A 25,465-nucleotide genomic window follows, 5' to 3' on the forward strand; every position below is an offset into this window, starting at 1 on the left:
CGGCAAGTTTCTTAGCCTCTTTGGGCTCCCATTTCCTTCAGAATACAAGGTTAGAGTTCACTAGCATCTTATTCTAAATACTCCCACTGGACCCACCGATCCTGACCAACTGGATTCCCCTGTCTGGGCTCCATAATTCCCAGAGCAGTCTGAGCAAAACAGATGCCAGTTCCACAAGTTGGAAATACTGTCAGCGTCAGAGTATGTGTAAAAGCGCAGCCTTGCTGAGATGTCTGCAGTGTGGAAGTGTGTTGGGTTAATGATTACTTCTAGAACCTCTCAGCCTTTTCCGGCTTTGCAGCAATGCATGTCTCTGGTATTTGCTTTAATCCTTGCCAGGGCCTTACAAGAACTCCCCTGACAAGGGGATAAGCAAAGTAGATCTTAGTGAGGTTCCCTTTTACAAGAGATGGGACCACACAAGGTGACGCCACTCCCAAGTGACAGAGCTGGGACGGTCTCCAGTTTGATTCTATCTCACCTCTAGGTCCTTCTCTATTCTTCTAAGTAGCTTGTCTTCCCTAGGAAGTGGGAGAAAGGATGAAGAGGCCTCAGGACAGGTGAGCGTGGGATGCCAGCACTTGGTGTGTGCTCGTGTGTGTGTGTGTGTGTGTGTGTGTGTGTGTGTGTGTGTGTGTGTGTGCGTGTGCGCGTGCGTCTGTGTGTCCGGAGAAAAACAGCTAGGGTGGGAGGACAAGGGTGGCAGCTGGAGGTGTGTGCATGTGAGACTCCTGCCAGGTGGGTGGGGCTGTGGTGATGGGTGGGCTGGGGACGGAGATGTGATGGAGTGACTTGATAGAATGGGGGCTGGAACACAGTCTCTGGAAGCCTGGTGCTGAGTGGTGGGAGGGGTGATCACAGGAAGCCCCGCTGTGCCATACACAGCTGGGGCACACAGACCTGGGAGAGCGTACTTCAGAGATGCAGAGGGGACAGATAGTTCTGGGGGGGGGGTGCTCATGAGTAAGCCTGAAGCGGATGGAATGCTCTTGAAGATGTCTGACAGGTGTGTGTGTGTGTGTGTGTGTGTGTGTGTAGGAAAGAATATAATTTTAAAAAAATACCTGCTGCTGGGCCAGCAAGATGGCTCATCAGGGAAGGTGTTGCTGCCAAGCCTGACTATTCAGTTTGATCCTCAGTATCTACATGGTGGAAGGGGAAACCAAGTCCCACAAGCTGCTCTCTGACCCCTGCACATGCACCATGATGCACATCACAGACAAAAAATGAATAAACCAATGTAAAAAGATATTTAAACACCTATTGCTGACGGGGGCTTTCCATGTGCCTGACAAATACACCAGATGAAAAAGTTCAGTCAAGCGCACAGTAGGTGCACACTAAATCCAGTTGCTGCTACTGTGATTGCAACCATCATAATTCCCTCATCCAAACCCTGAGCCATTCCCCTGATATCAGTATGAAAACACCCTTTATACAGATAAGGAAACTGAGGCTCACTGGCAGACAAGGCACCGTCCATGCAGTCTCACCCTCATCCACCCACACTGAATGGCGGCAGTGGTTAAAAAAAAAAAAAAAAAAAAAAAAAAAAAAAAAAAAAAAAAAAAAAAAAAACAGCTTTGAAAATGACAGGAAGGTATGCATTACTGAATGACTCTCAGCAAGTCCACAGTCCTGTCAGTACGGAAGAGGCTGGGACAGAACTGCACCAACAGATGGAACCACAAGGGGTGGGTGGTGTGTGAGGACACACTTCTGGGAGTCCCCGTGGGGGCTGAGCAGGAGCTTGAATCAAAGGGACGGACACTGTGTCTCCAGTGTCGGGCAGGCCTTGGGTGGAGGAGAAATGCTGGGCCAGAACTCAAGGCTCTGCACAAGGCCAGGGGTAGCTAAGGGCAAAGCTGGCCTGGAGTGACTGTGGTCATGATCAGTTGGAGTAAACCTGGGTTTTAGAGCGTTCTGAAAATATGAAGAGAAGAGAATGACAAAAATGTGGTGAGAGTTATAGATAGGGTGCAGGTCAAGACATAAAGGATGTAACCAGACAGCCTGTGTGCTAACGTGCACACATACAGAATTGGTTCAAAATGCTCAAGACTCAGACTAGCATGCGGTGCATGTGATGTGGCAGGCAGAGGCTGGTGTGTCTGGGAAGGTGTGCAGGCGTGGGCGTGTGTACCCAGAAGAGAAGGCAAGCGTATATATACCAGGAGGGCAAGTGGGCCTGAGATGTCTGTGAGCCTGGGCTGATGAATAGTGGTAGAAGTTGTGTGTCTCTAACAGTAAGGGCTGGCGGTGCTTTGTCAGGGGACCTGGGTACATTTAGGGGCTCTGTATGTGTCATGCACTGAAGCAGGACACCTGGAGGAGGTCTCTGAGGCACACGGGAGGTGGCAGTCTCTCTGGGCTGGGAGTGTGGGTGATGTGCTGCTGGGGAGTTGTATTGTATATGCGTGTGTGTGTGTGTGTGTGTGTGTGTGTGTGTGTGTGTGTGTGTGTAGGTGTGTAGGTGTGTAGGTGTGTGTCTGGGTGGGTGCCACCAAGAGAGTGGATCAGTGTCAGGATGTCTGTGCCCCTGGCAAGGGTGGACAGAACAGAACAACTGAACCTGAGTAAAGACTGAGCCTGGAGAGACATGGAGGTTCCTGATGGCTATTCCAGTGCCCGGCCCCTTCCTCTCTGGAGCTGCGGTCATGTGGATTCAGCCCAGGCCAAGAAGCAACTCCCCAGCAACCACAGCCAACTGATCAGTCCCGCCCACCCCTGTGCGGCTGAGGATGGCATGGGTCTGAGCACACTTCCCTTAGCAGAGACAAGGAGCCTCCCACCCGACCCTTCTCCCTGACTGTAGAAGGAAGTGACCCCGACTCTAATGTCTCCTCCACCCCTGAGCCACCCCAGGTTGGGGTGGGAGAGCTGGGGACCCAAGTAGCTGAGACACCCACAAAGCAGAAGGCTCTACATGTAGTTAACTGACTAGCTGATCGCCCCTCTCTTTTTTTTTCTCCCCTGCTCTCTTCTCTCTCTTTTTCTAGCAGAAGATAGAGGATGTAAAACCCTCCCCCAGAAGGAACGCCCAGACACTGGGAAGGTGGACAAGAAGGAGGGGCAGGGATGACTGGAAGGTCCTTGCCTACCCCACCCACCAACAATATGTGCAAAAATGAGGGTGCGTGAAAGCCGGAAGTAGTCAAGGGGGTTGGAGACCCAAGACCCACCCCCTCAGATTTACTTGAGCCTCACAGCTGGGCAGGATCCCCTTTCGCCGTGGAACACCAAGAAACAGCCCCTCCCAGCCCTGCCGGTTCACTAAGGCCCTAGATGCCTCTAGTAGGACTGAAGAGGGGTGACTGTAAAGCCAATTTTACCTCCAGAGCCCACCCAGGGTCCGGGGGCTCGTACTCTATCCCAGAGAACCCAGGGCAGACTGTTCCTTCCTCTGGGGAAGAAGGCTGGGACATGAGAAATAGTCCCTACCTCTTTGGGGTGGGGGAGTAAGCCCAGGGCCCAGCAGCTTTCTCTCCCCCTCCAGCACTCTGTGACCAGAACCCTACCGCTGCCCCCAAGTACATTCTTACCCAAGTAGAGCCCTCTCCTACTGGTTTCCCTCTCTGTCACCCCCGGCCTTCCCCGGCAAGCCTCTCTCCTCTCCCTCAGGCCCCCCATCTTGTCCAGCTCTTCCCCATCACAGACTCATCTATGCCTAGAGCATCTTGGCGTCTTCCCCTCTGCCCCCTCCTGATAACCTCCTCTCCCCTTGGCTCCCATCCCCCAGGAGAACCTTTTCTTCAGTGGTTACCCCCAGACCTCCCTCTCCACTTCTCAATCCTCTCTCCAGTCGGCCTCCTCTCCCACGGAAACCAGTGTTTCTCCCCTGCAGACCCTTCAGACCACAACAGCTCGCAGCCTCTCTGACCCATCACTGCTTCCAGCTGCCAGGAGCAGCACAGACTGGGGACCTCCCCCAATTCCAGACCCCTTCTCACAACCCTATGGATGTCCCTTCTTCACATCCTATCCCTTCCCCCAACGACCCTCCCTCATCCCCTCCATTCGCCCCAGCTCAGGGCCAATGCCCCTTCCACAGGGAGTCCCTCAGTCTCCCCCAGTGGCTTAGCCTCCTCGCTGTCACCCAGCCAGTCCTCTCTACTCGGCGCCCCCGCCCCCAAATCCGTCCTTTCTGCATCCGCCGCCCCCTCCGACCCGCTCCCCTCCCCCGATTGGCTCCCGCCCCCCACCCGTCTCCGCCGCAGCCCCCCCTCCCATACCTGGTTCTGGGGGCGCCAGGAGCTAAAGGGTGGGGATCAGAGCCTCGAGACCGCCTGGTCTCCGGCAGATGACAGATCCGAGGCCAGCGATAACGGCCGCCTCACGCCTCTCGGTCCCCGCCGCGTCCCCGCCCGCCCCGCCGCGGTGCCGCTCCGAGGAGGATGCTCTAAGAGTCAGGGCGGCTGCTCCCGCCGCCGCATCCCTGCAACACCGACTGACGGCAGCATCAGCACCAGGGCCCGCCCCCCAGGCACGCGCATTGGACCACGCAGCGCTGACGGACAAGCTGCGCGGCCAATGCGAAGGTGCAGAAGCCGCCAGTCCCGGGGCTCCACTGGCCCACCTCCTCCCCCGCGCGGACCCAGGCGTCCCGGCCCCAGGGCATCCGAGCCCTTCCGCGCCTCTCAGGACTTTAGCCTAGACGTCCAGGTTTCCTAACCCAGCAGGTGCTCTCCCCAGCTTCAATGTCTTGGGAATCCAGGTGCCCTAGCCCTCTCTCCTCATGGTTGGGTCCTTGGATCCCACACCCACCCGCCCCTGCCGGCTGGTCCCGAAAACAGTGCCCAGGGCTGGGACAAACCAAAGGAGAAGACTGAACCCCGACTTGGGGCACCGAAAGAGCAGGACCTGAGCGGGGCCTGAGCCACAGCGCCCTCTGCTGGCTGCGTCCGGAGGCTGGCCTGGGCTACCTGGAACCCCCGACTGTTAGTGGCTTTTTCCAGTCACTTGCAGAGACCCTACCCATCACTATCCCAGCATCTTCTAGTCGGAAGCCTCCGGAACTGAACAGCTAGGGAGCTTTGCTGAGATAAGGACGAAGCTGGTGGGGGAGAAAAAGCTGAGCTAGAGACAGAACAGACCTAGGGGTTTGGGGTTTCCCAACCCAGACTCCTGGGAATCCCAGGGTTTGGAGCCATCTCCCACCCCCGTGGAAGGCTGGGCTGGGATAGAAGATTAGCGGCTGGGCTGGGGCTACGCACGCCCGGTTACTGAGTGCGAGGCTGATAGCATCCTCCCTTCAGACTCCCACCCCTAGCTGTGGATTTCAGAATGTGGTCCTGGGGCGCAGGTCTTCTGCAGTAAGAATGTCTGCATCGCCGTGTTTGTGTCAGAGTGTGAGAAGGGAACACCCTCCTTCACTCATTCCACCGAGAAAAGGTAGAGCCAGCGCCTAGTGTGTATACCATTAGCTAAGTTGGACACGGGGCTTCTCAATGAGGCAATGTGCAGGCGTGGGTGTGGCCGTGGGTGTGTGGCAGACCATTTTGCCAGTTCTCTCCAGGCCCCTGATTTCTGTTACAGGGCCTGTGATCTGCACAGCTGGTAGCAGTTGGCATTTCCTTAGCCAGAGGCAATATGCAAGAACATACATCAAACCACTTATGCATGCAAATACACATGGGGGCACACAGCCATGCACACCTGTCTTGTGTGTGCCTAGCGTTTCCAAAAGGCACAAAGGGACACTTCAGAGATGCCCAACTATGGTAATTCACCACAGGAAAACCACACTCACTCAAGAACCTACATACTTGTGCACACAGGTACCTGCACAGTCAAGGGCAAACACACACCCAAGGTGTTCACAGGGACCTGCCCACGGAGTCACCCTAACCATCGGAAGGTACTTTCCAGAGAGTGGTCAATTCTTGAGTTAGTGGATGTGGACGCCCTCCAGAGGGCCTCCTTTGACAACCTGTAAGGGGGATAGGAGGGGACCTAGCAGCAGAGGGTATTTCCTAGGCAGTGGAAAGAGAGATTCCTGAACCAAGTCCCAGACTTGGGGGCCTACCCTGACCTTGGAAAGACCCTCAAGCTGCTCCCCCCCCTCCACCAAGGCCCCTGGAGAAGGAAGAACAGGAACTGCTGAGTCAGGGCCTCTCTGACCCCACAGCCCACTGCCCCACCCATCCTCTACTGCTCCTCCTCCTGCAGGCCACACACACACACACCAAAATGCAGAGGGACAGACAAGCAGGTGCAGTGACCCAATGACAATGCTCAAAACCAAGGAATTGGGTGGGGCTGGAGCAAGGGTGACACTGGTCTCCTGTCCCCACCCTCAGCTTTTTCCCATCAAGGGCAGGAAAGGTCACTGGAGCCTGCCTCACCTCCCTGCCTCTCTCCTCTAGTCGGGAGGTTCCATATTCAGACCCCTCGTGGCAGCAAGGCCCCACCACTTCAGAATACACCCCTCACATACACTGGCTCCCACACAGTGTGGACATTGGTGAGAAGCATGAAGTAAACACCCTTCTAGGCATGTACGCAGTCCAGTAGGGTCATAGGGAGGGAAAAAAACCTGCAGACACAGGTGCAGGCCACACACACACATGTGAAGCCCAGACATCCGGTTCTGACACCTCTGAATGACAGCCGAAAGACAGGTACATGTCGCATCCCGGATGGGCAGAGTTGAGCACCAGGCCACACCACACACTGGGAAGAGGCCAGGAAGGGGCTGGGGGTGGGCTGGGGAGCCAGCCAGGCTGCAGGGATGGAGGCAGCGGGAGGCAGGCTGGCAGAGCAGGAGCGAGCTGCTCTTCACAACACAATCGCCGTCTGTTGTTATAGCAACTCAGCCCCCAAATCGTGAAACGGATATTACAGCCTCCAGAGGGGGAAGGGCAGGAGGGGCTGAGGACAGAAGGAGAGGCAATGTAGGGGACTCGATGAGGGACGGGACTAAAGCTGATGATCCTTGTGACAGGTCAGGAGAATGAGGTGGCCCAAAATAAGGACTAGGAGGCCAGGGGAAGTGGAGTCAAAAGGTAGAGGTGGGCAGGAAGTGGGGTCTCTGGGACAGTGGGACAGTGCTTCTCCAAGGACCCCGAGACCACAGCCGGGTCTGCAGAGCAGGATGATGTGCAGGTAGGGAGTTGGGGTGATCCTTCTCTACTCCCAGAACAATCCAGCAGCTGCTCTAGGGCATCCTGCAGTGTGGAAATCTGGAGAGGTAACTCCCTTTCTCAGGATTGCTATCAGGTACCTCCTGACCCTAGGGGCAGGCTGGGCAGGCTCTAGATCCTCTGGGTGACCCCCATGGACCATCCTCCTGTCCCAGCGCAGCCTTAGAAATGGCCTTGGCCTTACTCAGTTAATGGTGACACCCACCCACCCCCAGGTTCTCCGCGCTGCCAACTCAGGAGGGAAGAGCAAGCTTAGGTTAGGAGAGGCCTCCGGAGCTGAGCAGGATCAATATGCATTTCCTCTGGAAGTCGCTGTCCTTCCGGCTGTCAGCAGCGCCAGGCCAAGGGGCTGCGTGACCATGGAGCTCAGCCCCCACCCTGAGGCACACCAGCCCCAGCCTCTAGCTGTCCCCACCCCTCCTGGCTCTCAGCTCTCTCTCCACAGCCTGCCCCCTGGGCGGCCCTCTTCCTCCTGCTGCCACGAGCGAGCACCCTGACACTGGAGTCTTCAGCCAGGGCCCAGAAGGTGACCTGGAAGGCAGGGGAGTTTTGCTTATGGGTCGAAAACTCGAGTTGTACCAGGCCCAGCAATTCTAGGGTGCAAAGACTCACTAGTGTCAAGGCTCAGAATCCCCCAAGATTCTAGACCCTTCCCAAGAGCCTTGCGTTCTGAGGTCTTTCTGCTTCTAAGGCCTCGTTACCTCCAGGTTCCAGACGCACATGAGGTTGCAACCTGTCCAGCCTATGGAATTCTAGACCCCAACAGTGCAGTCCCTAGAAATACAGCATCTGAGGATTTTAGGCTAATTGTCCGATTAATTATTCGGGCCTTTTTATTCCATCTGGAAGATACAAATATTCACAAGAACCTGTACAACCTTAGGGACGCCAGCCCTGGCCCTGACCTCAGTGCATGCCACCCTCAGCCCCCACCCTCAGCCCAGTCTCCTGCCCCGGAATGCCAGTCCCCCTGCTGTGCTCCGAGTCTTCCAAAGCAGGAATGAGTCCTTGATAGTCACAGCTGGGAAGAGAAAAAACAGAAGATGTAAGGAAGACAACACCTGGTCAAAGTATGAGCCCACCTGCCCAGGCTGTTGGGAAAAGTGTCACTTCCTAGGCCCTCCCCTAGGCTAGCTACCCCAGCCCTCTGTGGAGGACTCTGTGGCAGCTTGCAAAGGGGGTTGGGGGGGAGGACTCACCATCTTATAAGTGGATGTCAAACACTCCGTCCTCCACTGTCTGTACCTCCTCTTCTCGGATCTCTGTGGAGAGGCATAGGAGAGTTGTCCACAAATCCACCCCGGGTCCCTGTGTCCTCAGCAGCCTTCTCCCATCACAGGAGGCTCTCATCCCATCCCCATCCTGGAAGCAGACCCATCCTCCAAAAATCAATCCGCAGAACGACCAAACGACCCCATTTTCGAGGCTTATTCTACGCTTCTTTCTGCCGCAGCTCTTCCCACGCCACATCCCTGTGCAGTTTGCTTAAACGTCGATTTTGTGTGTATTGCACAGTTTAGAGTCCAGCACATCTGAAGACTGACTGCAAACAGCTTCCTCTTTTCTGTTTTTTTGAGGACTTACAGCAACCCAAATGATTGTGGTCCAATTGCCTTGGACCTCAGTTTAGCTTATTGTTCAGACTGTTCTCTGGGAAAATACTCATTTGGCAAGTGATTTTTCAGCAAACTGATCAAAATCAGCAGATTCCAAGAGTACTACCCAGAGGTTATTGGGGGAAGGGACTTTTATAATGACAGGCAAAAAAGAGAAATGCAAATAATTTACGGAACTCCAATCCCCCTAACAAAACAGAAGTACAACTGGAATCTTGAAGCTTCTTTAAAATTAGGGTACACGCTTTAATTCCAGTACTTGGGAAGCAGAGCTGGCTAGAGTTATATAGTAAAACTCTGTCTCAAAAATAAATTAATTAGGGCTGGAGAGATGGCTCAGACCTGGGTTCAATTCTCAGAACCCACATGGCAGCTCACAACTGTCTCCAATTCCAGGGGATCTGGCATCCTCACACATACATATAATAAATAAATAAATAAATAAATAAATAAATAAATAAATAAATAAATAAATAAATAAATCTTTTTAAAATTAATTAATTAAATTAGGGCCTCTCTCCCTGCCACTCTCAGAAAGTCAAGAGCTCTTTGGACACTTTCTGGCACTCTTACCTATCCAACCCCTTTATAGTCCCACCAAAATAAAAGAATCATAGCCAGGCAGCGGTGGCTCACGTCTTTAATCCCAGCACTTGGGAGGCAGAGAAAGGTGGATTTCTGTGAGTTCAAGGCCAGCCTGGTCTACAGAGCGAGATCCAGGACAGGCACCAAAACTACACAGAGAAACTCTGCCTCAAAAAACATACATACATACATAAATAAAATCATACATACATACATACATACATACATACATACATACATACATGAATAAAAGAATCATGAAGTCTGAACCAGCCAGCATCCTGGATAAGTTTATAAGCCACAATGACACTGATTCCTGGGGACCCTCTTACCTGGGGGCCGGGAGCTGCGCCTGCCTGGGCGAGGCAGGGAGAAGCTGAAGGCCCGATGGTGGGTATGTGTGGGTGAGGGAGAGGGTGCAGAGCCCTCCAGGCTCACACTCTGGGCCCTGCGGCGACACTCCACGGACAGGCGGTCTTTGCACTGTTTGTGGCAGTTCACACCACAAGCTGAGCGAGGGAAGAAGGGAAACTCAAGGAGGGCCACGGGTCAGAAAACGGGACGGGTCAGAAAACGCTCCATCCCGTCCCTCAGGCCTGTGCTTCTCCCAGGGTTCTTTGCTCCTGAGAAATCACCTCATCAAACTACAAGCCTATTCTATGCCCTCTCCAAAGTACCCTTTCCTAGGCAGTTTGCCCCTCCACAGTCTTTTAAAAGACAAGCCCCTCCTGTCAGTCAGGTGCCTCTCTGGCTACAATGTACTTCCCTTGCTGGAAATTGTCCTCATCAAAATAAAAATCCCTACGCCAACAGGAACTCTCCCACCCAAACCTTGGTCCAGCAGAGAAGCCATTTGTTCGATTTTTATCTTACCTCTGCATTTGAGGCCCTGCTTGTAGATGCCCAGGATCTGCAATAAAGGAGGGGACCATGCTGGGGGCTTAAGGTTTTATAGATCTGGAGAACAGGGACCGGGGTCTGGGAACCAAGGTGTTTTTGCAGGTTGGCTAGCGCTCTGGCAGAGGAGAGGCCAGCAGAAGAGCGGGGTGTGGGCCCGCAGGCTAGGGCTGGAAGGGTAGATGGATAGCGCTGTAAGTCTGGGCAGCGGGCGCTCACCAGAGCTTTGCAGTGGCGACAGGCAACCGGGCGTAGCGAGTTGCTCTCCTGGAAGTTGTGTACGAAGCCCATGCGGCCGCCCAGCACCGAGCTAGAGCGCAGGAAGTAGGAGATCATCTCCTCCCGGCTGATGCAACCATCCCTGGTGGGCATGGGGACATCTCAGCTCGAGTCCTAGGGCCAGGGTGGACCTCCCCAACCCCACGGGAGGAGAAAAAGGTCCGTGCAAGAAACAAGAGGGCACTTAGCATCTACCACGAACTAGTGTGGGCTTGGCCAAGTCATTTCCCTAGGGTTTCCTCCTCAGGACAATGGGGATCTCGCAGGGGGTGTCAGCTAAAGAAGCTGGGCGTCTCCGTTCCCAGTTCCCGCAGTGTGCTCTGCGCTACACCTCTACACCTGCAGGGGACCTGAGAACTGGGGACTCTGAAGGGCATGCCAGCAGCTGCGCCTGTGATCCAGTGTTTCCTCCAGACCCCCGCTTCCCAAGGGCCCCTTTTCATCTAGAAATGTATTTTAGGCTCCAGTGTGTTCTAGGCATAGATCTCAGTTCAGATCCCAGCTCTAGCTGGGCATAGTGGTTCATGCCTTTGATGAGAGTTCAAGGCCAGCCAAGTCTGCATAGTGAGTTCCAGGATAGCCAGAGCTACACAGAGAAATTCCATTTCAAACACCCGGTCCCCCATAAAAACAACCTCAGCTCTACTTCTCGGCCCTGTGACCTCGGGCTGGCTAATCTCCTTGTGCTAGAATTTCCTCATCTCCGTATGGGCGTAACCCTACTTACTGTGTCCCATGTATTGTTGAGAGTCAAAGGAGAAAATGCATACAGATGTCCAAGTGGCCGGTGGGTCCTCAGTCATTTCTCTTTTTTTCTATTTTTTACATTTTAATCTGAGATATCCCCCTCCCCGCAGCTTTTTGTTTGTCTTTTTGAGACAGGCTCTCATTACATAGCCCTAGCTGGTCTGGAATTTACTATGTAGACCAGGCTGGGTCAGAACTTACAGAGATCTGCCTGCCTGTCTCCCAAGTGCTAGGATTAAAAAAAAAAAAAAAAAAAGCCATTCCGGTCTCTTGTAGCTGAAGCTGACCTCAAACTTGCTATTATAGCCCCGTCTGGCCTTGAACTCCTCATCCTCCTGCCTCAGTCTCTCAGAAGCTAGAATTACAGGCATGTGCCACCCCATCCCACTCCTTGGTCACTTCTTGGTGGCTGTCACTTCTACTGCTGGCCCTTATTTGAAACTTAATGTTCTATGATATGATGATAAAAGAACTTTCATCTCAATGGGGCAACTGGTGATTTATTTAAAAAATAAACAAAATAAAATATAGACTTTAGCTAGGCAGTGGTGGCACAGCCCTTTAATCCCAGTACTCAGGAGGCAGAGACAGGCGGATCTCTGTAAATATGAGGCCAACCTGGTCTACAGAGCAAGTTCCAGGACAGCCAGAGCTACACAGAGAAACTTTGTCTTAAAAAACAATAGATAGATAGATAGATAGATACATAGATACATAGATAGATAGATAGACTTTATAGACTTTATATGACATATGTAAACTACATGAAAACCACACTCTCCTTGCATGAGACACAGATGAATACATAAAATCATGAAAGTAAGATTTGAGAATTGTTTTGTGACCTTGAGCAGAGGGCCTGTCTACACATCATACAAATCCAAAATGCCATCAAAGAAAAGGTTGACATATCAAACACACAAAGCTTTAAAAAAAATTTTATATGGAAAAAGACAACATCAGTGACAGACAATAAGAAAATATTTGCAAACTCAACAGCAAGGGGTTAATATCCATTAGTACAGATTCTAGAAATCAACGGGAAGATGCACAAACCCAGCAGGATGACAAAGAATATGAACAATTAACAGAAGAAATATAAAAGTGGCCAATAAACATATGAATAGACAGTCCTCGTTGGGTTGGAGAAATGCAAATTAACAAAGACACCATTTTCCAACTCAACTGGCAAAACCATTGGGCTTATTATAGCCTCCACTCTTGTCAAGGAAGTGGAACCAGGCACACTTGGGCACGGCTGACAGGGTGCAACCTTGTCTGAGGTCAGTTGGCAAGCTCTCTCTCCTAACTCAGAATGTACATTGCTTTGGATCCAGTGAGCCCACTTCTAGGAATCTCTCCTCCAGAAACACTGGCCCAAGAAAGTGGACACCAAGACTTTCCCAGAAGCGGGACAGACAGATCATTACAGAGCAGCTCTGGACCATCTACATTCGTATCAGTTGGAAGAGGCACAGGTGAAGGGGTGGCCGGCCACACAGTGCAGTCCTCTAAAGAATGGACACCACAGCCCAGCAGCAGAGTGCTTGCCTGGAACATGAAGCCCCAGTTCAATATCCAGAACCCCAAAATAAATAAATAAATAAATAAATAAATAAATAAATAAATAAATAAATAAAATGATGCACCCTTACATGAATCCATGTGCAAAGATGTGTGTGATAGTGCAGAGAGCAAAGATAAAAACAAGCCTGGGATGTGGCTCAGGGCTCAAGTGCCTGCCTGGTATGCATAAGGCCCTGGGTTCAATACTCAGCACAGAAAAGAACTAAAATGTGGGCCGGGGTGGCTCACCCCTGGAATTCCAGCACTCTGGAGGCCAAGATTGTGTGGCCAGCTGGGCTACATAATACGTTCCCAGCCAGCCTAAGCTAGAGTGAGACCCTGTCTCCAAAAAAAAGGAAGTAAATAAATAAGTGAAATAATAACAAAAGTAATCAACAGTTTTTTTAAATGCATAGATGATTTTGCAATAAGAGATAGAAATCTTCAAGTTCCAGAAATAGAGAGCTTCAGAAGCCAGACATGGTGGTTACACACAATTCCTCTCATCAGAGGAGTCCTGGGGAGGCCAAGGCAGGAGAGTCACAAGTTCAACACCAGGCCTTACTACAGAGTCAGTTCAAGACTGGCCTGGGATACATAGCAACCTTGTCTTAAACAACTTTAAAAAAAAAAAAAAAGTATAAGGGGCAGGGATAACGAACTCAAAAGAAGCAGTGAGCTGGGACTGATCTTCTGAATTCTAAGGGAGCTGGAGATGAGACCCAGGGCCTTGAGCATGCTAAGCTCAGGAGCTGCCACTGACCTCCATCCCAGGTAAATAGCCTCTTCTCTCTTTATGAGCCAAATAATGAGGTTTGGTGGCCAGTTAGCTGTCTGAGCTTATAAAAGGTTGAGTCTTAGGGCTGAGGCTCCATGAAGCTGCAGGCTTTAGAGTTAAGAGCCCAGAAAAACAAACAAACAAACAAACAAACAAACAAACAAACCCACCCACCAGCCCAGGGAGAAAACATGAAACTGGATGCTTCTGTTGCAATCTGGCCATGACTGGGAATAGATAAACACGTGAATCCTGTTTGTCCATGAAATACACTTCAGACCAAAATCTGCATCTATTTTACATGCGTGCCAAAAAGGATAGAAGCAGCCAGGCAGGGTGGCACACACCTGTGATCCCAGCACTAGGAAAAATAAAGAAGGATCGCTCTGAGTTTGAGGCCAGCCTGAGCTAGATAATGAGTTCAAGCTAGCCTGGGCTACATAATGAGGACTGGAACATTAGTTTACTTTTTTTTTTTTTTCCTCTGTGTAGAACAGGTTGTCCTCGAATTCCCGGAGACCCTCCTGCCTCTGACCCTCCTCCACCAATGCTGGGATTAAAGGCCCTGTTTTTTTTGTTTTTGTTTTTGTTTTTTAACATGCACTTACTTTAAACACTTTGTTCACTGGGAATTGACTACCTGGATTCTGTTCTTACCATAAATTTTTGCAATGTGGGAACAATAATAAACTTTTCTTTTCAGACAGAGCCTCATGTAGCCCAGGCTAGCTTCAAATTTGCTATGTAGTTGAAGATGACTTAGAGCTTTGGCCTCTCCTGCTTCCACCTCCCAAATGCTGGGATTCCAGGAGACTGTCACCATGCCCCGTTACACAGCAGTAAAGATGAAACCAGGGTTTACTGCATGCTGGGCAGACACTCTACCAACTGAGACACATTCCCAGCCCCCAAACCACATATTTTTGAAATACAGGTCACATTTAAAAATAAATCAACCTGGGATGGACTGTAAATTCTGACTGGGTTTTTGTCATCTCAGCAAAAATGGGGCATAAACATGGTTACGGAGGGCACATTTAACCTGCTTCAGAGAACCAGATGTTTTTCCAAATTGTCAGCATATGAATTGTGGATAAGCAAGTGGGTGCTGCTAATTACGGCCTTTCTTTACTGTTCATTAAAGCCAGCTACCCAGGGGCTCAGCTTCCCCACACTCTCGGCAGCTGTGAGCTCCACAAATAAAATAGTGTTCTTTGCAAGGCTCAGGTGGGGTTCCCCATCTGTCCAGACTAGCAAGGTAACGCTATCCCTCTATGGCCGGCAGCTTCCTCCCACCCCAAGCGCACGGGCAGCTTCCCAGGCAAGGCCTTGCTCTCTGCACACTCAAGAAGTGGAGCCCAAGGGGAAGTGGGTTGATGCCTTCCCTCTACCCCACCCCCCAGGCCCTAGTCCTCCTCACTGGTTCTGATCCAGGTCCCCAAAGGCGCTGAGATAAGGAAAGTTGCCCCGGATGATCTGGAACTCCTCCTGGGAGATGTGACCATCCCCATCGACGTCGAAGTTCCGGAACACAGACTACAGAGGAACATACAAGGCCAGGAGAAGAGAGAATTAACAAGGCCAGGAGAAGGGAGAATTAAAAGGACCGTCTGAGCCCAGTCTATATGATGCAGAGCATCAGATATGTCTCCCCATGTCCTTTCAGGCCTGCCTCTCACCAGCCCATAATGCAGCTAGCGTGCTGTGCTCTGTGCCTCCTGGGGAATGGTCAGAGCACGGGCCTTCAGATACAGCAGTGGCTCCCAGGACAAGGCTCTGGAGAAACTAGCTTCACGGAACCCTGCTTCCAGACCCCTGCTTCCAGCAGATTCCCTCACCCTCCAGAGCGCTCACCTCTACCATCTTCTCTATGTGCTCTGCCACCAAGGCCTGGTCCAGCTTAGGCTTGGCAACTGAGGTCCACTCTTCCAGCACAGGAGGTCGGGGAGGCGGGGTGCAGCTGGTGGGGCTGGTTGGCTGTGGGAACGGTCAGGTCTGAGCCAGGCCCGGAGTGGGAATGAACCTAAGGCTCCAATAAATAGAAAGTGCCTGCCCAAAGCCAACCCCACCCCCAGCCCCAGGATTCCACTGTCAAGCAAGTAGGTGGGTGTAGCGGATGGGAAACGGTCTTTCTGTCCTTGTAATTCTCCCCCCCCCCCCGTGAGCGCAGGATCCTCAAGTGCAAAGTGAGGGGTGAGGGGCCCCCTTACCGATGACTTGGAGCGTGGTTCACGCTGCAGGGAGAGCTGATACAGCTCATCCTCTGTCTGGTACTGATCCAGGGACACCTAGGACACATAGGTCTAGTAATACCCTCAGGTTCCTGCTCCCCTCTCACGTGGGAGCTACAAACCCCCAGAGCCATAGGACTACCAGTCTGCCCAGAGCCTGATGGGAAAGCTAGACTCAGGACAAAGGCCACCTTAGAAAACACCCCAACCACTCCCATGCCAGCCGGCCCACAGAGCAAACTTTATTATTTATTTATTTATTTATTTATTTATTTATTTATTTATTTTTTGGTTTTTCTAGACAGGGTTTCTCTGTGTAGCTTTGTGCCTTTCCTGGATCTCGCTCTGTAGACCAGGCTGGCCTCTGCCTCCCGAGTGCTGGGATTAAAGGCATGCGCCACCACTGCCCGGCTGAGCAAACTTGAAAAACAACACACTGGCAAAATATCAGCCAAGACATGGAGTCAGAACCTTTGCCCAAAGCTGGGAACGGTCCCTGCGACCCAAGCACTCTGCAGGCTCAGGCGAAGAGACCACCACGAGTTTAAAGCTAGCCGAGGCTACTTAGTAAGTTTGTGTCAGCTTGGCTTACAGAGTGAGATCCTGTCTCCAAAAGCTAAATTAATAAATACTAAAAGAAACTTCACTCAGGAGCCAGGACCACATTAGAAATCACTCATGTCATCCACCAAATCCACAGCTTAGTCCTATCCACTGCCAGGATCTCAACTTAGGACCAAGGGACTCATGCCCAGCCTCAGACCCAGCCCATGGTCCACACAGCAGCCTTGGGATCAGACCACAGACCTGTGTCTCAGCCCAGCCTTGGAACCACCTCAGGGTTCAGTGCAAACCTCAGAGACCAGGCTAAACCTCCGCCCCTTGTTCAGAACCCAACATGCCCACAGCCATAGCAAATGCATATGTAGACACTGTGCCCAGCCCCTCACCGTGAGCAGACTCAGCAGGTCAGGGTTGGCTTGCACTGGAGGTCGCAGGCTGGTCACCATGGCCAACTCCTCCAGAATGCTAAAAAGCTGCCTCATCTTGGCTCCATTGAGCCTGGTCCGACCCGGGTCCAGCCAGTCAGGCAGCGCCAGCTGCAGGGCCACCAGATCCTTGAGGTGCACACCCAGGATAGGGAAGCGGAAGCCCACGCAGGCTGCCAGCCTGCGCCGGTAGTTGCTGTAGTTGCCAGTGGCTGTCACTAATTCTGTCAGACCTTCCCAGAGCTGGGGGAAAAAGTCAGAGTGTCACTCACATACACCTCAGCTCTCCTCCCACCTCAGCCCTAGAACTGTGGGAATGGATGGGGAGCAAGGTCAAGGATAGGCAAAAAAGTCAAATCCTCCCTTATTAGCTTCCAATACGGCTCTCTCACACTCCAGGGGTCAGAACTCATAGGTTATGAGTCCAAGGGAACAACTATGAGCTACCATACATCATCTACACCAGGGCTGAGTACAGGTTATCAACATTTAAACACAGGCCTATTGACCAAGAAGGATGTTATTACACACGGTGTTTGGTGATGGTAAATAGTGGAAAAAACTTATACTGAGCATGGTCACATAAGGCCGGAATCCCAGCAGTGGGGAGGCAGATGCAGGAGAATCACTGTGGGCCTGAATTTATAAATTCAAAACCAGTCCCATCTACATGAGTTCCAAGCTAGCCAGGATTATACAACAAAACCTTGTCTCGAAAAGTGGCTGGAGAGATGGCTCAGAGGTTAAAAGGACAGGCTGCTCTTCCTGAGGTCCTGAGTTCAATTCCCAGCAACCACATGGTGGCTCGCAACCATCTGCAATGAAGTCTGGTGCCCCCTTCTGGCAGCATACAGACAGACAGAACACTGTATACATAATAAATAAATCTTTAAAAGGCTTTGAGTTCAAGGCCACCCTGATCTGCAGAGCTAGTTCCAGGACAGCCAGGGCTACACAGAGAAACCCTGTCTCCAGGGAAAAAAGTGGTGTGGTGGTAGGGTCCTTCAAAGAAAAGCTTGAGATGGAGATGCAGTTCAATTGGTATAGTGCTTGCCTATTGTGCATAAGGCCCTGGGTTTGATCCCTAACACCACATAACCAGGTGTGGCGGTGTATGTCTCTGCTGAGAGCATCATCCTTGGTCACACAGCAAGTTCAAGGACAGCCTGGGATATATGAGACCCAATCTCGAAAACAGCCTGAAAGTGCACTGGAAAGGCAGAGGCAGGCATATCTCTGTGGGTTCAAGGCCAGCCTGGTCTACCATAGGGAATTCCAGTATAGCCAGAGCTACACAGTGAGACCCTGAATCAAAGAAAGAAATAAAAAGAGGGAGAGACAGAGGAGAAAAAAGAGAAAGAAGGCTGACAAGATGGTTGAGAGCCAGGTGGATCTCTGTGAGTTCGAGGCCAGCCTGGTCTACAGAACGAGATCCAGGACAGGCACCAAAACTACACAGAGAAACCCTGTCTTGAAAAACCAAATAATAATAATAATAATAATAATAATAATAATAATAATAATAATAATAATGAAAACTCTCAAATGTTCAACAATACATCAAATGCTAAATTAGGACAGATTTACAATAACATGAGACAACAAAAAAGAGCAATTGCCCCACACCACAAGATGGCAAGCCACGCCCATCTGGGCAGAATGAAAGGATCTGAGACATAACATCGGGTGTGCGTCTACTCAGAAGAAGTTGGAAACAGGCAACAAAAAGCCTAACATTTTGTTCTGGGATGCACACACAGTTAAACTAAAGAAAGGAAAGCCTTCATCATGGAGGTCCTGACCCTGCCCCCTGCTGCTTGTGCAGGGGTTACCTTATCATCTTTTAAGGAGCAACAATGTTTTCTGGGCTCTGTTGGTTTGGACTTGGTGCTTGGTCAGAGCCCAGGGTCTTCAAGTGCACACTACCCCTGAGCACACTCCAGCAACAGTCTTTTTTTTTTTTTAAGATGTATTGCCAGGCAGTGGTGGCGCACACCTTTAGTCCCAGCACTTAGGAGGCAGAGGCAGGTGGATCTCTGAGTTCAAGGATAGCCTGGTCTACAGAGTGAGTTCCAGGATAGCCAAGGCTATGCAGAGAAATTCTGTCTTAGAAAACCCACAAAAAAAAATAGATAGATAAATAAATTGTATCCTATGCATGTGGGATGTTCTGCCTGCATGTATGTGTGTGTACTGTGTGCGTGCCTGGTACCCTGAGCCAATTTGTAGGTGCTAGGCACTGAACCTGGGTCCTCTGCAAGAGCAACAAATGCTATTAACCACTGGGCCATCTCTCCAGACCTCAGTGTTCTACTTTTTAAACTATATAGCGGCTTTCCCCTTTTATTATTATTTTTTTTTCTGAGACAGGGTCTCATGATGTAGCCACTGGGGAAGTGGCTCATCAGTAAAGTGTCTACCATGTAAGCATGAGGACCCAAGTGTGGGTCCCTGGCACCCACATAAAAGCCAGGCATAGTTGTATACCTGTCTGTAACCAGGGCACTCAGTGGGTGGAGAGAGACATTTTGGAGCTCGTTGGCCAGTGAGTGAGTTCTCGTCCAGTAAAAGACCCTATCGCAAGATCAGATGGGGCTGGAGAAGCGGCTGAGAGCACCTCCTGAGCGTCTGGTTCTGTTTTCAGGATCCGTGTCAGGAAGCTCACATGCCTACAGCTCCCAAAGACCCATCTGGTCTCCATGGGCACACGAATATATGTGGCATACACACACACACTCAATAAAACAAATTACTAAGAACTTCAAAAAGTCCAAATGAAGGGAGTGACAGAGGAAGAAGAAAATCAAGGTGACCTTTGTTCTCCTGCATGCACCTACGCTATACATGCACATATAAACGCACATAAAATTAAAAAAAAATTAGCTTCGGAGCCTGTCCTGGCTATACATGCACATATAAACGCACATAAAATTAAAAAAAAAATTAGCTTCGGAGCCTGTCCTGGCTATACATGCAATATAAACGCACATAAAAAACACTTGGAGCCTGTCCTGGCTATACATGCACATATAAACACATAAAATTAAAAAAAAAATTAGCTTTGGAGCCTGTCCTGGCTATACATGCACATATAAACGCACATAAAATTTTTTAAAAAAATTAGCTTTGGAGCCTGTCCTGGATCTTGCACCGTAGAGCAGCAGGCTGGCCTCGAACTCACAGAGATCCGCCTGCCTCTGCCTCCAGAGTGCTGAGATTAAAGGCGTGCGCCACCACCGCCCAGCCAGCTCAGAGCTCTTACTCCCTCCTCCAAGCCTCAGTTTCCTCAACTGTCAGACAAGAACTGTCATGCCCAGGCCCCAGCACTGCACTGGGAAGGCTGCAACTGAGAAGCCTAGGCCCCTCCCAAGCCAGGTACCTTGATGGTCTCAGGGCTGACGTGGCTGTGGGTCTCCTTGAGGCGTGAGATGGAGCTGTGGCTCAGGCCTCCAACAACAGCCATCAGTGTGTTGAAGTTCTGCAGCTGCAGCAGTTTCTGGGAGGCAAAGAGAGAGGGGGAGGCAGCGTGTCACCCCGGCCACCCTTCTGGAGAGAAGGGGGGGGGCTTGATGGGCCACAAGGAGGCTGGGCACGCAGGGAAAGTGGGCACCTCTGCCACATGCACGAAGTGTGTGATGACCAGTGCCCGCTGTGTGGCTGTGGGCTTGCTGAGGATCATGAGCTGGACCCACTGTGAGACGCTGTTGAAGAGGGAGATGAACCGCTCCAGGACGGGGTTGTCTACGGTGCAGCCGTGAGTCACAAAGCTGTGATAGTCCTGGAACTGCAGGCAGGTAGGCTTGGCCTGAGTGCCCTGCTGGCCTCTCCCATCGCTCACCCTCCCCGCCATTTAATGGAACCACCCAACCATCCTTGGGAGCCAGCCTACCCCCGGGTCTTAGTCCTTTCTGGAACCCCCTTCTCAACCCACACTGCACCCCAACCACAAGCCTTCAGGCCACACCAGGATCTTGCAGAAGGAGCGGTACTCCAAGTAGGTGAGATGCTCTGCCAGCTCCAGGGGCTCCAAGTGGTCAAACAGCAGGGACATCTTGCGCTTTTTCTGTTCCACGGGGTTCCGCTGGGTCACCTGCCGCTTCCACTTGTAGGTGGGGCTGGGGGAGCAGGGGTAGTGAGCCCTGGATGTCCTGGAGATGTCCCCTGCCTCCTGTGACCCCACACACACTCAGACATGCCACTCAAACTGACTTTGGACCTGAACAGCAGGAGCCACCGTCCTAAGCACTAACATCCCCAAGTCCCAGCAACTCCTCCGCACGCCCCCTCCGCCACGCGCTCAGCACACCGATGGACAACGTACTCTGTGCTAGGTGCTGGGGTACAGAGACGAACAAGACACGGTTCCTGCCCTCGAGGAGCTCACAATCTACTGGGGGAGACAGACACAGAAACACGCCATCACCAAACAGTGGGACACATGTTCCCAGTGCTCTGGGCAGCCGTCTGCACAAAGCATCTCGGGAAAACAGGAGAGAGTGGCCAATTCTGCCCCGGAGGAGTAGCACACCCTCACCAGGCAGGGACGTCACACTCGTGCTGAGTCTGGTGACAATGGAGGAGACAGGGCAACAAGAGCGAGTACCATGGAGAAGAAGGATGCGGGACACAGACAATGGCACGTGGACCCAAACAGCCGCAGTATGAAGTGTGTGGGATGCAGGGCAGGCCGTGGGAGACAGGGCAGGAACGTCAGGCTAGCCTGACACCACGAAAGGCCTTAATAGCTGGAGGTGTCTTGAAGGTGACAGGGAGTCATGGAAGGTTTTCAAGCAAGAGAGTGACATGACCCTCACTCATTCAATTGAACAGACATTTATTAAGCACAGATGGTGTAGGAAGCTTAGTGCCCCCTGAGCTCCCCCCACGCACACGCTCTCGATGTCGATGAGGCTGCTGTGCCTTCGGCTCCCTTCTTGGTCTAGCAGGGCCTTCAGCTCTTTGATCTGCTCAGCCAGCTCTGGGTTCAAGTCAAACTCTGCAGGGAATGCTGAGATCCAGTACCTGGCGGAGGGGCAGGCAGAGTCAAGTCACCGAAGGCAGCCCGCCCTCCCTCCCTCCCTCCCCATCCCCAAGTGGGCAAGGGAAGCAACTGTGAAGACTGTATTCACGCCTTTAATTCCAGCACTCGGGGAGGCAGAGGTGGGCGGATCTCTGTGAGTTCGAGGCCAGCCTGGTCTACAGAGCGAGATCCAGGACAGGCACCAAAACTACACAGAGAAACCCTGTCTCAAAAAACAAAACAAAACAAAAAGACTGTACTCACCCCCCAAAGAGTGAGGTAAAATGTCTCAAAGATTGTTCTGTCAGAACACCCACCCACCCCACCCACCCTGTCCTCCGGTGCTTTCTTTCTTTCTCCATCCCCCAACCCCAACACACAGCAGCAGAAACTAACGAGGCCAGCAGCACACCTGGACAGCACCCACTGGCAAACCCACGTGGTCGATTCCCTGGACGCTGTCCACTCCTGCAGCCCACCTGAAGCTTGAGAAAGGCAGCAAGAGGAGGGGCCAGGACCCAGACTCACCTGACCAGGTGACACGTTTTCACCTGTAGAGAATTGGAGTTGTCCTTCCGGGATTGCTGATAGGTAAGGGAGAGTTAAGGACAACAGCATGAAACCTAAGGCTAGAAACAGGAGCAGAGGGTGGGGCTCTAGGCAAAGCCTGGGTTCCAGGAGGACTGGGGAGCAGAGGGTGGGACCTGAGAACCCAGGGGTGGGACTCTAGGCAAAGCCTGGGTTCCAGGAGGACTGGGGAAGGGGGGACGAACACTGCAGGAGCAGCCACAGATGGAGGTAGAGGGTTGGACTCCACCATAGGTGGAGAGGAGGACCTGGCCTCGGAGAAGGGCAAGAAGAGGTCCCTGGACAGAGCAGGGACAGATCCAAGACCTTAGGGGAGGGCGAGGGCAAGGCCTAGGTTACAGAAGAGACCGGGTCCTCAGCTAGGTACAGGACAAAGCCTAGGTCCTAGGGGACGGCAGGACGGTGTCTGAATTGTGGGATACAGGGAAGGCCTGCACTCCAGGATGTAAGGCCCTGAGCAAACCAAGCAGGATGGACTCGGGACCAACAACCGGGCCTCAGCCATTCCCGCCAAGGATATAAGTGGAGCAGTTTCCCGGCCAGCTGAGAGGAAGGTATGTACCAGGGGTGCATCATGAGAAACATGCGCACTAGCTGCGGATCTCGCACCTTTCCGGAGTCATCTGCTCCAAAAGTCAAAGCGAAGACGGCTGACCCTTGGTCGGGAGGCTCAGATACCAAAGCCTAGTCTGCAGCCTGGTCTGCAGGCTGGGGTCAGGTCCCCGGGTCTGCACTCCTGACCCCGCCCACCTACTGTTTTCCCCAGCACTCCAAAGCCAGGAGGTCAAAGTTCAGAAAGAAGTTCGGGTGGGCAAGGGGTACCATAGGATCCAGGAGCTGGAGGAGGGGAGCTTGGAGCAAGCCCATAGTCCAGAGGGGAACCAGCTGGGGCGGAAGGAGCCTGGGTTCCCCAGGGTCAAGAATCCAGAGGTCATTTCCTGAGTGCTGGGGGAGGGGGCACCCCTTCACCAGATAAACCAACCCCCATCTGCCGGAAACAGTTCCCAGGCTAGAGATAGAGAGTTCCTCCGGATCCCCCAGGGAGACAGATAATGCCCCTCCCGGATCAGAGTTGGGACCTCCCCGGCCCCCCAATTCCCTGCCGTGTGGATAAAGGGTCTATTTGGGCACTTCTCTGCAAAGAAGAGCGACTTTCGTTAAGTGGACTGCAGGATGGGAGCCTGGGTAGGTCCTGGCCAGGGTCTGCTTCAGGCTTGGTGTGCCCCCTCGTGCTGCAGGCAACTCACCAAAGGCTTCGATGCAGCCTCTGAGCAGCTCCTCTACCGTGCAACCCTTGTCCAAGTCCAGAGTGCTCGCCATGGCCGCCGGTGCCGGTGGGCTGGGCCCGAGCTACGGTCCGAAAGCCTCCCACGGGGCTCGAACCCTACCCTTGTCCTGGGAGAAGCAGAGTGGGAGTCAGCGGAGGCACCGAGGGAGCGCGGGGCGCATAGGAACGGGGCGGAGCAGGCACGCCCCCTGCTGGGCAGGGGCGGAGTTGCCTGCTGCTGCCACTCCCGGGGTTAAACGGTCCTGCCCCGGGATGGTGCAACCCGCTAGTTGGGAAATGAACTAGCCGAGAGGCTTCCGGCCCACCCGCGGAGTCGCGGGAAGGTAGAAGGGCTCTACCAGAATAAGGGACGAGCCAGGAGCCCAGGGGTTAGATGGTGCCCTAAGCTTCCTGGCGGGCCCTCCTTTCCTAGCGCTTGCTCCCCACAGGCACCTGCAGCACCCCGCAGCTCGGTTCTGCGCTCCTCCTGCTTCCCCTCCCTTAACAGCCTCCCTTCCCCCGCAGGGTTATTTTGGGAACCCAGTGCCTGAGGGGACCTCGGAGGAATTTCTCCCTGGGATGGGAGGAGGGAGGAGAGAACCCAGGCGTCCTGCCCACATCGCCCCCTCCTGGGCTCCCCGCGAGTGGGAGGCGGGGCCGTAGCATCCCCCAGGGGCCTGCCCTTGTGGGGAGGGCCGGAGTGGAGAAGAACATTCCTGGGGCGGGGGTGGGGGTAGCCCACTGCGGCTGGGAGGTGTCAGTGGGGAGCCAGAGCCTGGGAACCGTGGGCTCCCAAGCCACATGGACGAAGGTCCCAGGGGTGCCGGCCCAGCCCCTCCAGAATTGTCATATATTTCATATAGCCTGGGCTCCTGACCTCCTTCCTACCCACCCCGCTGCATAGTTAAATTGTGCGTGAGAGCACCAAGTCGAGTGCCCAGAAGGGGCCGCTAGCGCCATGGGGGTGGCCATGGCCTGCATGACACCATTAAGTAACCCTGGCCACCAGCGGGACTATAAGCATCCATACAGGGACAAACACCCATTCTCTAGACAAGTTATCTGCCGGAGGCCAATGACCTACATAAAGAGCAAGAAGACCCTTCTCACACACATCAGGGTCACAGACACTCACCTCCCATCCTGTCACACACAATGGCACCCACACCCCATGCACACCTGCAATGAAAATCTCCAGCCACACATACCCAGGTCCTTTACTCCAGAATCCAAACCTGCACGCAGTTCTCCTCCCAGACCTTCTGTTCACTTGAACGAGCCCAGCCTCTGATCCCTCAGCCACAGTAGCTCTGACATCTGTACACGTGTGCACACACGCAAAGACAGTGTGCATCTCCACCCATGTGCACTCCCACACACATGCACATACCCCCGTGGTTGCGCACACACCCATTTCGCCGCCCCTCCCCTTCAATCATGCTCCAGGACACACAGCCTCAGGGCCCGGGTTCCTCACACCCCGGACCTTGCCAGAGCCTTGCCCGAGGAAAGGGACTTTGCCCTACCACAAACTCCCCACATTAGGAAGTCCTCCCGAGGACTTCTCCTCAGAGCCATTCGTCACGTCAGCTCGGTATCGTAATGAGAGTCAGCACACCAATTTCCAGTGCTGTCAATGGGACTTGCATGAGAGGAGAGTAGACCACTTGAGGGCTGTAGGATAACCGTGATCCAGGCGACTCATGGCCGTTCTAAGTCTAGAAGCCTTTGCCGAGGCTCTGGGTCAATGCTGAGTCATG

At 52.7% G+C, this 25,465-nt stretch overlaps 2 protein-coding genes across 24 annotated transcripts in view; both read right to left on the reverse strand.

The window, feature by feature from the left end:
* The window catches only part of Nrxn2 (neurexin 2), a 119,976-nt gene extending 115,532 nt beyond the window's left edge, over positions 1–4,444 (reverse strand). For 16 of the 20 annotated variants that reach the window (XM_028853775.2, XM_028853768.2, XM_028853767.2 and 13 more), the window contains exon 1: positions 4,233–4,442. The gene's annotated coding sequence lies outside the window, so the exon portion shown is untranslated. Of the gene's footprint in view, positions 1–4,232 lie in introns of all 20 variants that reach the window. The other 4 variants (XM_028853779.2, XM_028853778.2, XM_028853766.2 and 1 more) reach the window with 1 other exon arrangement.
* A 3,513-nt stretch (positions 4,445–7,957) lies between these two features.
* Positions 7,958–25,123, reverse strand: Rasgrp2 (RAS guanyl releasing protein 2). 4 transcript variants are annotated; one of them, XM_028853745.2, is made up of 17 exons: positions 24,914–25,123; positions 23,686–23,833; positions 22,959–23,061; positions 22,379–22,441; positions 21,721–21,852; positions 20,795–20,945; positions 20,441–20,614; positions 20,210–20,326; positions 16,792–17,073; positions 15,821–15,898; positions 15,465–15,587; positions 15,031–15,146; positions 10,460–10,601; positions 10,217–10,253; positions 9,676–9,852; positions 8,342–8,404; positions 7,958–8,163 (listed from the first exon to the last, which is right to left on the reverse strand). In XM_028853745.2, the coding sequence occupies exons 2-16, from the start codon at positions 23,756–23,758 to the stop codon at positions 8,346–8,348; spliced, it is 1,827 nt and encodes a 608-aa protein (XP_028709578.1). In that variant the 5' UTR covers positions 23,759–23,833; positions 24,914–25,123; the 3' UTR covers positions 7,958–8,163; positions 8,342–8,345. The 4 variants fall into 4 exon arrangements, with proteins under 4 accessions (XP_028709578.1, XP_028709579.1, XP_028709581.1 ...); XM_028853746.2 differs by lacking the exon at positions 24,914–25,123 and having other exon boundaries at positions 23,686–24,134; XM_028853748.2 differs by lacking the exons at positions 22,959–23,061; positions 24,914–25,123 and having other exon boundaries at positions 22,379–22,434; positions 23,686–24,131.
* Between the last annotated feature and the right edge of the window lie 342 nt (positions 25,124–25,465).

Source organism: Peromyscus leucopus, chromosome 1 (genome assembly GCF_004664715.2).
Source record: "Peromyscus leucopus breed LL Stock chromosome 1, UCI_PerLeu_2.1, whole genome shotgun sequence".
In the NCBI taxonomy this organism is placed as follows: domain Eukaryota; kingdom Metazoa; phylum Chordata; class Mammalia; order Rodentia; family Cricetidae; genus Peromyscus; species Peromyscus leucopus.

What these genes read in the sequence shown, in the direction of transcription:
- Rasgrp2 (XM_028853745.2), bottom strand. Translation starts at nt 23,758, where the DNA reads ATGGCGAGCACTCTGGACTTGGACAAGGGTTGCACGGTAGAGGAGCTG. An exon ending in AGGCTGCATCGAAGCCTTTG is followed by an intron (nt 23,062 to 23,685) that starts GTGAGTTGCCTG and finishes CTTTTGGAGCAG; the next exon opens with ATGACTCCGGAAAGGTGCGA. An exon ending in AACCACGCTCCAAGTCATCG is followed by an intron (nt 15,588 to 15,820) that starts GTAAGGGGGCCC and finishes CCGTTCCCACAG; the next exon opens with CCAACCAGCCCCACCAGCTG.